The sequence below is a fragment of the Polistes canadensis genome, unplaced genomic scaffold (assembly GCF_001313835.1).
Source record: "Polistes canadensis isolate GaletaPanama2010 unplaced genomic scaffold, ASM131383v1 scaffold_321, whole genome shotgun sequence".
In the NCBI taxonomy this organism is placed as follows: domain Eukaryota; kingdom Metazoa; phylum Arthropoda; class Insecta; order Hymenoptera; family Vespidae; genus Polistes; species Polistes canadensis.
In genome coordinates, this window is record NW_014569868.1 from 27,753 (window position 1) to 39,221 (window position 11,469).

Here is an 11,469-nt window from a genome sequence, read left to right on the forward strand (position 1 = left end):
AAAAAAGCTGAATATATAAAAAGAGAGAATAAATAAGAGCTGATAAAAAGCAATATGTATGTACAGTTGTCATTTAAAGATATAGCGCGCAGGTGACATATTGAATACTAAATACATATATATATATATACATACACACATACATACATACATTGTACTTAATTGTTTATACTCATTCTGTTTTCCAAAGCAGACAAAATAATTCATGAATTTTTTTTCCTAATTTTTAGTCGTTAAATAATCATCGTAGTCATCATCATTATCACCATCATCATCATCATTAGCGCGAAATATACAATGAAAGTTCATCATTTTTTAGACTAGCTTATCATTTTTAAAGAAAATCAATCATTTTATATATATAAAATATTATAAAAAGTCATAATCTGAGTTTGAGAAATAATAAAAAGAAAGAAAGAAAAAAAAAAAACAAAAAAGAATAAACTTTTGGACGATAGCATTTAATTATATTCTGACGATATACTCATTCAGTCAAATTACAAGCAATGAAACTATTATGCAGCTCTCTTATACGCGTTTGACTGTAAAATAAATAGAAAGAGAGAGAGAGAGAAAGAGAGAATTAGAAAAAGTTAACTTTATATTTTACAACGTAAAATATTTCGCATTCACATCTATTGTACCTGCTTTGAAACTCAGATTGCCTTAATGACAATTATTATTATAATATATGTCTGTAAATATGGACAATACAATGTAGATTTACAAAATAATAGTAATTTTAAGATTATAGGCAAAATGTATTGATGTGCTCACTTGATTAAAGAAAGAAAGAAAGAAAGAAAGAAAAAAACAAACAAATAAGTGATTTATAAAGTGTGTAGAGAGAGAAGTATTCATTTCTATAAGAATTATATATATATATGTTGTATTCAACATATTTATGCTAATAGCTACATACATGTTATTGTGTACATTATCCCTTCCCATGCATTGGCAGCTAATTATTTGATTAAAGTCTATTATTCTTTGATAATAGAAATGCTACACATAAATTTCATGTTATGTATAATAAACTTCATTAATACGGCCTAACGCATCTGACTTATTTCTATCTGATTTTAATTAGTATTATTATTTTATTTAATATTAAATATTTATTTGAACATTTAAATATTTCACTACATGGTACTTTATGGTATATATATGTGGTAGATATCATACATATTAGCTTAGGATATTGCAATGAGTATTTGAAAAATCAAAATATTTAAAATATCTTTTACATATTTATATAAAAAATAGTTTGAATTAAGCAGTTAATTATTCTGTTAAATAATCATAGTATTATTGGTCATTGTCTCAGTTTAATACCAAGGGAAATTTATAATATTTTAATTTAAAAAGAAAGAAAAAAAAAGTAAACGAGAATATATAATATTATCGAACAATGCATCGTTATATTTTATTTTAAATAACACATTTTGTTTTTTATTATTCATAATATCCACTCTCTTAGGAATTATTTTTATAACATTTAACAGAGATACATGTAGGCTTTTTAAACATAAAAATTTCATTTATGTTTAAAACTGGTCAAATAAAATCAATGATTAACGCACTAATGTATAATATATATTAAAGAAGTATGCAGCATAAATAAGTAAATAAGTAAATGCCTAAAAGATTCAATGGTCTTCGATCACATATAATTCTATGTTGTAACTTACAATAGCACACATTTTTCTTGTTTTTTTTTTTTCCTTTTTAAGAAAAATTCGAGATACTTCGAGTTATTATGTACAATGTAGTTCAAATATGAACTCTGGTAAATAGGTACATGCATGAGATTTTTCGTTACCCTTAAAAATATTTTGTGTAACGTGCTATACCCTTATAAAGAGACCAAAACTATTAAAAGAGGAAAAATACATCCATAATAGTAATATTAAGATTAATAATAAATAATAACTATTGATTTAAAGTCTTGTTTTTTAGTTATATAAATGAAAAGATTCATTGATTAATATGTTCTTATTTAGAGAACATTGCATGATTAGAGAGAATTGTCGATTAATTTATCGATAATGGGGATTTACCAATAAAATGAATTATGAAGAAATTCTGTCGTAGATTTGTACAAAGATGAAGCACTTTGTCTTAAACCACTAAATAAAGATACGACTCCTTCTTTCTCATCTTCTTGTTCTTCTTCTTCCGGTAAATATTCTGGCATATTTTCAATATCATCTGTGTCTTCTTTATGGGTCTGAGACAAAGAATTTTCATTAATTTTGTTTAATCTTCTTACGGATATGTGAAATAGAAAAGACAAAAGGAAAGAACATTACCAATCTAACTAAAAATTCTTGATTGAATTTATTTTTAGTAACTAGCCACGCTTCCATATTTTCTAAACGTTCTTGTATAACATCAGCAATATGTGTAGCATTAACATTGTTTAATGTACGCATGGTAACACGTTGATGTTCTACATCTATCACAAGAGATATCAATCCCTCAACTTTGATCAACGTTGATTCCAGTTCAGATCGAGTCTCCTATTAAATATATTAATCATCAAAATCGTTAATTGTAGATAACTTTTATTAAAGAGAAAAACAAAATCTTACTGGTAATAAGCCTTGTACATGTAATACGATTACATGAGTTTTCAATTTCTTTCGTTCAATGATTCTGCACCTACTGCGTAAATTATATATTGGTGGTTTCATGCGTTCAATATTATCTTTTAAATGTTGAGCTCTTTTAGATATATCTGGTTCGCTCAATAAAAATCTGTTTACAACGGTGTCTAAGGCTTCTCTTATTCCAAAGGTAGAGGTTATGTGTACATAATTATCAGTATTTTTAATAAACAATTCTAATATATCTAATGAGAGATTGATAATATCTAAGTAAGGTACTTCAAGAATATAAGCTACATAGGACAAGACTGTTTTATCCTGTAATAATCAAAATATATTATAACATTGTATTTATGTATTAAGTTATAGATAAAACAATAATATGACATCGTTTTTTACCTTTAAGATAGTGTCATGGTTAGAAAAATCATTAGCTAATTTTTTATATGTTTCTAAAGTTGCTCTTATTTCCTTAGGATTATCATATTCTTCCGTTTCCATTTTGTACACGTAACGTAAACGGGAATTATTTTGGAAACCCGTGGATCGCAGTAATGAAACTTAATGATTGAGAACATTCAATCTTCTGAAATTGATCAGAAATTAGTTATTTCCTTTTATTTTCACTCAATAGATCTCATGTTATAGTACACTATAGATATATCTCACGATATCAACAACTTACACTTTTAATCACGATTAAAATGAAACATAACGTGTCTTGTAAAAATACAGTGGAAATGAAACGTTTATTATGTTGTTGTTGTTGTTGTTGATGTTGAAGGAGATGATCAAATCATTCGAGTATGTATTTTTAAATATAGATAAATGAAATCGATTGTTTAAAAATTGTATCACAATTAAACAAGGTTAAAAAAAAAAAAAGAATAATGTTTAAAATGAATATATTTACTTTCTATTTACTGTTAAAATACACGAGAGTTGATTTTCAGTGCCAAACATGCTTTCCCCTTTGATTTTTACAGCTGTGAGGCAATCATTCATATAGCTTTGTCAACTTCTAAAGATCTGGTGAAAAAAGAAAGTTTAGAATCACTTTTGTATGTACAGATAATATAAAACATTAAAAAATCGAATTAAAAAGTCAGAATATTTATAGACAAATAATCATATATGTGATAAGGAAGAAATTAAATTAAATAAATAAAAATGGAAGACACAAATGTGATTATTGAAGAAAATTAAAATAAAAGGATTTAACTTGATTTATTTCTGTATCAAGTAGTAGTTAATATGGCGTCTACATTTTGGCAGTGTGCATAAATTTTTTTGCTATTTCTTTTTAATGATTTTCACTTATTAACGAGAGAAAGAATATATATGTAATAAAATTTGTACTGTAGTGCATTAAGTATTTAATAATTAATATTGTTTTACTAATTATTTGAATTTTTACAGATACCTAGAAGAAGAAAACAAACAAATTGTAAAATGCGGCGTTTAAAATTTGGACACATGTTAGGTACAAATATATTTGTATTATTTGTAATTAATTGTGGCTTATTATATTAAAAATAGGAAGAAAACAAGAGTAGCAAAATTTATATATTATACTATATTTATGATTTTATATAATTAATATTGTTTTAATAATTATTTAAATTTATGCAGATCTCTAGCATAAGTTCCTAATAGAGATACCAGATGACGCCATCGTTTCATAATTGGCGCGATTTTTTCGCGGTAGTTTTCTTGAACTCCTGCCATATGTGAAAGTTCCCTTTATTTTCTCGATAAAGTATGCGTTTTGTTGCAATAATTGATGAGTTTTAGACGATCGATTTGTGCCCGCGTATTTTCTGTGTAAAAACTTTTACCAGAACGCGCGAGGGGAGTCTTCATTAATTATTTATTCAATAAGAATATGTTCACTTCTACTTGTGATTGTAAGTAAGAGGAATAACAACAATAATACATTTTTATTTTATTATCTATTTATTTATAACATAACGCATATTTATACTATTTTCGTTTACAGATTCTCGTATTTTTATACATAGAAATAATTTGTTATATCGTTTAAAATGATTCCTGAAAAAAGTAGATCTAATTTTATGATAACAATTTAGATATTATTTTATACAATGAAATTAAGGTCAGAATTTTGTTAAATTTTTATTCTAATATATAACAATATACGTATATCAAACTATTTCTTTATATAAATTATTTTATTTTCGTGTATAGAGAAGTAAATTATTTATTTTTATTTTCCACAATATTTCTCAACAAAATTTTGGTATTGTATTTTATGTATGGGTCTTCCCACAAAATATTAAAATTCAATATATTATGAAATAACAAATTTTTCTAATATAAATAATCAATGAAGAAACAAGTGGACTTTTACGATCTTTAGAAAGGCAGTTTTTCAAAAAGCCATCAAAGTTTTATTGAGAAGAGGGTCATCCGTATGCGGTGCGTCGCATTGCGTTTAGATTTTTGGATGAAATTGTAGGAGTTGCTGGTATAGTAGATAGGTTGGTTGTTCATGGTGGGAGCTGTTCTTTGGGGTGGGCGTTGCTGGGTCGATACAGGGTGGATATCGTCGTCAATCGCAAGAAACGCACCACAGGGTCGAACAAATATTCTCCTTTTTTTGCCATATGTTATTTATTTATTTTCTTTAATATTTTTAAAACTAAACAAAAATATATACGATCACGATGTTATATGTACAAATAATTTATAAAAATTCGATTGAATTTGGATTGTTAATAATGTAAATTATTTTTAGAAAATAATATATCAGTATTGTTTATATAAAAAATACTAAATTATGTTTGTTTATTAGTCAACTCAAAAATACTATACCATGCTATTACATATATATTAAGTAATATAATAATGTTGTTATTTTTAGTTTAAAAATATTGGTATTATATCATTTTCAAAAATATTAACAATTATGTCACTAACTCGAGAAAAAAATAATAAAAAATTTAATTTAATTCTAATTGAATATGCGTTTAATTCAGTTATTAGAGTAGAGAAAAAGAAAGAAAAATAAAAAAGAAGTCATTTGTAATCTTGAGGAACAATCGGAATTGTCAGCTGACATGAGACACGTGAATAAACGAGCTCTAATATTCTTTCTATCGCAACTCGACATTATCATTGATCGGGCTTTCATTGTAACTTAACTATCTTTCTTAATCACTCTTCAAGAAGATCCTCGAGGATTCGTACTATTCATGGAGCTTTACTAATGAATCCTTCAACTTGACGTTGATAAAAAATGTCTGTTTCCAACAGATAGAAAGAGAGATGAGAAGAACGGTTTTCAAGTAAAACAATGTAATCGATACTTTATTATTTCGTTATTAGTGATTCCTATTGATTAAAATAAGCTATTCTCTAAAGGATAAAAATTATCTTGAAAAAAAATATATACATACCAAGTATTCGCAATAAAATTAAATACAAAATTTTGATTTCACAAACAGGACATTTTAAAATAAAAATCTTCAAATTAAATTTATACGATTTCAAGTTAAAAATATTGTTACATTTATGGTTTTTTTTAATTAGGGAAAGATTTGTTATTAACTGCTTATCCTTAAATGGGAAGTAATATTTTGTATAATGTGGCAACTTATATTAAGAATATAAGAAAAATAATAATTGTTTGAAATGTTTGTTTCATATTTGTCTCGAATATTTCGATTATATATATTATATATTTTTTAATATTAATTTTCTCGAAGAATGTATGTGTAATATATAAGTTCACGCACGTGAGAACTTGAAGAAGTCAAGACGGTACCCTCGGTAAATTTCCAAGTACGATGAATTTCCGCACGGATGATGCAGTATGCACACATCAACGACATACGAACTGTAAATAGTTATACGCTTTGATGAACAAAGCTTGCAAGTATCGAAATCGTTTGTACATATAGCAACAATAGATTTATTCTGTGAGTAAGCAGAATTTCAACAGATATTTATTTATGATCATCAATTATTTCATATATATATTGTATAGTGTATATAATTAATCAAAAGGAATTTAAAACAATATAGGATGAATGAGAGAAAGAAATAAAATTTGTATTCATGACCAAATGATTAGTTACAATTTGATACTTGGCCCTTTTTTTTTTTTTTACATATAACAAAGAGAATTATTTTATCTAATATTTTTTTCTTTGAAATGAGGAAAAAAACAAGCATAGAAATACATTATTATACAAAAAAATTGTATAGATATATCCTAACATTTACTTATACAGAATTCAATGTTACGTTTGACACATTCAATTTTTAACATAGTCCCAATCTATTTTTCTTCCCGTCCTTGTTTCTTTCTCTTCTTCATTCATCCATCTATTCCTGATCGTAAATAGAGTCATATATTCGTTCGTAGACATCGAGTTACGTTTTCTCCAAGATTTATGTCTATGGTAGATCGAAGTGAATGACAAAAAAGAAAGTTGAATATATGTAATAAAATTCTATCACCTTTTTTTTTTTTTTTTATTGCATCCGCCATGTTACTCTCGATAAAAGAATTACATTTTGTAGAGTCATCCTAATTCATTATATATATGATGTATACATATATTTATAAAATATGATATGTATTGTATGCAGGAATTGAAAGTTATGCATGTGTGTAGTCAACGCTATTATACATGACAGAGAAATAGTGATTTTCATTTTATACTTTATTCGTGTCTTCAATATGCAATGTGTGCATCAAGAAATTTATATATATAAATATATATATATATATAACGCTGTATTAATCTCGTTTAACCGTTGAACGCGTACCGATGATATGGACGGAATATTTTATTATGACATCGATGGAACGTTGATCGGCCCTTTTGTCAGGACACAAAAGGAAAAACTTATGCGATTAATTCTCTGTTGTCGACATATACGAGTACATATACGATATATTATACACAATATGCTTTTCTATTGATTATCAAGACGTATCTACCTATAAAAGATCATAGAGCTTACGGATATATTTAAAATATAAATTCTTATGAATAGAATTATTTTACAAATATATATATATATATATATATTATATTTACACACATATATTTATATAAATTATATAAATATATTAATTATTCTAATAAATTATATAAATATTTCCATATGTAACAATAATAAAGGAATAAAAAACAAATAAAAAAAATATTAAAATATTTCCAAACAAATTGGAAAAATAAAAAAAAACTATAGGAGAATGTGTTATTGACGGTTCGGAAAAGATAAAAGTAGTAGAGTAGTATAATATAGATTCGTATGTTACGTAATAACGTAAAAATATTGCGAATAGCCTTGAAAATAAATTCCAAGGTATGTTGCTGAAGGAAAATTGTAGCAATGTAAGTAGCAGTATTCTCGATGAAGAACGGAACACGATTCTGTATTCCATGCTTGCCAATCAGTAAGATGCACTGAAGGAGAACAAGAAAAACCCGAGCTTTCTTTTCGCTATTTCAAAAGGGGAGAAAAAGTTTTCCAACGATGACCACCCAAGTGGAATATGGTAATAATATGAGAAGTAAGATCGTTGTGTGAACGCTTTGAGAATTTTCTTTCAATATACTTACTTTACTTATTACGTTACGTATTCATTCCAATGTATTCATAAGTACATAACACATATGCCTACATTGTCTTTATTACTTTCCCTTTTATTCGTTTGTGAAACGGGGTTATTTTTCTTTAAAATCCCTTTACAATCGTTTAACAAAAATTCTTACATAATATTACATTACATATATGCAATACTATCTAACCATTATAACAAACAAACAAATATATATACAATAAATAAAACCATAAAACTACGACAACCACACTTAACACATCAGATCTTACAGATAGAATCTCTTACTTATTAATATATATTTTTATTATATTATATATATCAAAATATTATGTAGGATCAATTGTAGAAACGTTCATGTGTTTGTATGTAACATATATACGTGTATCAAACTGGTCCTATTCCCGAAATAATATTGTTCCGAGAGAGAGATCTTGTTGTTACAAATTCAACGTTCGATACTTCCTGAACCTATTAACAACAGCAATTAGTGGATCCCTTAACGATGTTTCGTTAGCCAAATAGACAATAATTTACCTTCGTTTAATTGCTTATCTTCTTTCTGATTACACTTTTACACTTTTTTTTATTTTCACTGGTGTTATTTATCAGGTCAGTAGTTTTAAACATTTTCCTATAGGATATCTTAAAATATAATAATGATTTTTTAGTATTTTATAATGAAAATATTCGCATATGTGTGATAGAAAATGATGTTAATTAATATTTTGTATAATAGTATTTTAAAATTGTTTTTTTTTGGTCACCATATTTGAATAAAATATAAAATATCACGGCGGTGACATATTTTATATATTTGATTTTAACGCTTATAATTATTTATACTTAATCAAATATTCGTATATAGCTATTATTTATTTAACCAAATATAGTTGGTGAGTTAAGTAAATTAATTAAAAATATTGATCGAATAAATGAAAGAGAGCATCATAATCCTTTTATATGTTTCATTCAATTTTAATTAAAAATTTGTTTAACCATCGTGATAATGCCATTTTGCCGATAATTTTTCACGTAATTTACATACACCGAGCTACAGTTTATACCCTTAGATTAGATTCCGTGCCACTTTGTGCCATTATGAATTATTACAATTCACGCAAACACGCAAGTACGATACTTATCGTACGGCGAACTCACATTATTATTCATTGTTTTCTTAATATCGATTAAACACGCTTCTTCTTCTTCTTCTTCTGTATGGTGTAGAATTTTAAAAAAAAGTTTCTATTTACTTCTTTTAATTCACCATTCTTTCACATTTAATCTTCTACATTAAATATATATTAACAATCATATTTTAAATTGAATATATCTTGTCAAGAGAGTATTTCACATTAATTTACAATTAATAAAACACAATATTATTTGTATAATGTTCAAATGAATAATAATATTTCAATTGTTTTTTCTATTTTTCAAACGAATTATTTTTATGATCCTATGTCAAGTTAAATAAGATTTTTTGTTTCTTTTTTCTATGTCTCTTCTTCGATACAAGTAAAAAATGATGGTAGATGATTCGTTAAGTAGGTTTACTAGTTGGAGCTTTTATTTTCGAAAAGAAACTCGATGTTTTTCTACCGACGAAACCGAAATTGCTGACGCAGTCTATTTTCTTTGACCCTGTTTTGAATCTTTGAATCTTTTATCCATTGTTGACCACCTCGGATGTAATTTATTATTATCTATATTAATAATATTCATATAAATATAAAATATTATATGCAATAAACAAACACACACACACACACGCATATATAAGATACTTATGTAAAATTGTATATATCAGTAAATTTGTATAATTTTCATTTTAAAACTCACACAATTAATTAGTGTTGATAAATTACGCGTGTTAATATATAATATATGTATACACTTATCTATCTAACATCCATATGTAAATGTTATAATTTACATCAAAATGTAATATATACATTAATATTCCGTATGTAACAAGTATAATATTTTGTTTCAGATGATATCTTTGCATAGAAAATGCTAATCATTTGATACCAGGTTACAGATTAACTAACGACGTTCTCGAAGTAGTAACTATACTAAATTTATTTGCATACTATTTAGGAAAATTTACGCAGGATAACATTTCCTAGGAAGGATTCGTTTTTAATCTACGATCTATGTACGCAATTATATGAAAAATGTATTTTATATATATATATATATATACATCTGTGTATATGTATAATATTATACAAACTTTATACTGAGAATGATTTTATTTCGATAAAGATAAATCTTTCATCGTCTTAGTAAGATTGAATTTTAATAGAAACTTACTCTTTCTCTGTTAGATTTTTATTATAATATACTTTAATATATTTTATTATAAAAAAAAAGAATATGCATACCAACACGAAGTATAATATTTGTTTAGAAATAATTAAACGAAACAAAAAAGGAAATATTTTCAATATTTTCTTTCTATTCGTTTATATTAATCGACAAATCCTGGCATACTTCCAGACCATATCCATTCGTATATTTTTTTTTTAAACACGAGTAGTCAATTTAAATAAAAATCTTCTTAAAAGATACCGATCGATTATAATTAAAAACAAACAAACACATAAAGGGGGAGGAGGGAAAGAAAACAACTTAACAATTTCATCGTCAAGCAATGGTAAAATGAATTTTAAAAAAAAAAATTGATATTAGTAAAAAGAAAGAGAAAGATGGAAGGATATTATCCTTTTATCATGGTTGAAAGAATGAAAGATTTGGGATTTTGTGATTGTAGAAAGGGTTACTGACTGAAATGAAATCGTTTTCAGTATATCTAAGAGAAAATAGTGAGTGAAAAATAAAGAAAGAATAAAAGAGAGTGAGAGAGAGAGTGTGAGAGAGATAAAAAGAATGAGTTAGGTGTACTAGATGTTAGGTACTTGTGAGAATACGTCAGCGTTCGCGAGAAGGAAGGCCTTCTCTTTTATTCATGAAGACAGACGAAAAAGCAATCCGTAGTGGACGTTTAAAGTCAATCGATTCGCATCGATGGATTTAAAGCAAATCCCAGTTCTCGGTCACCACGACACCAGGTCATCTGTCATACGATCGTTCCATCAAAACAATATATCATCACACCCCCTACCTGTCCTCGTATTCATATTTTAAACATTTATTTATATGTCTCTATTTTATTTACATTTTTAATTATTTATTAGATTATTTATATATGTATATATTTTTATATTTTTTTTAACTAATTTATTGTTAATT

The 11,469-nt window shown here is 26.0% G+C and overlaps 1 protein-coding gene and 1 long non-coding RNA gene across 4 annotated transcripts; one reads left to right on the plus strand and one right to left on the minus strand.

Annotated features, from left to right (window-relative positions):
• Nucleotides 1-1,648: 1,648 nt before the first annotated feature.
• LOC106791590 (armadillo repeat-containing protein 1-like) lies at nucleotides 1,649-3,833 on the minus strand. Of its 3 annotated transcripts, none has more exons than XM_014757313.1 (5): nucleotides 3,523-3,833; nucleotides 3,009-3,195; nucleotides 2,595-2,927; nucleotides 2,313-2,522; nucleotides 1,649-2,230 (listed from the first exon to the last, which is right to left on the minus strand). In XM_014757313.1, exons 2-5 carry the CDS (start codon nucleotides 3,108-3,110, stop codon nucleotides 2,057-2,059), a joined length of 819 nt encoding a protein of 272 aa, XP_014612799.1. In that variant the 5' UTR covers nucleotides 3,111-3,195; nucleotides 3,523-3,833; the 3' UTR covers nucleotides 1,649-2,056. The 3 variants fall into 3 exon arrangements, with proteins under 3 accessions (XP_014612799.1, XP_014612801.1, XP_014612798.1); XM_014757315.1 differs by having other exon boundaries at nucleotides 3,534-3,832; XM_014757312.1 differs by having other exon boundaries at nucleotides 3,295-3,664.
• Nucleotides 3,834-3,854: 21 nt separating this feature from the next.
• On the plus strand, nucleotides 3,855-4,799 carry LOC106791591. Its single transcript, XR_001382198.1, has 4 exons — nucleotides 3,855-3,952; nucleotides 4,029-4,092; nucleotides 4,242-4,516; nucleotides 4,609-4,799. It is a non-coding gene; the product is annotated as an uncharacterized LOC106791591 (long non-coding RNA).
• The last annotated feature ends 6,670 nt before the right edge of the window (nucleotides 4,800-11,469 follow it).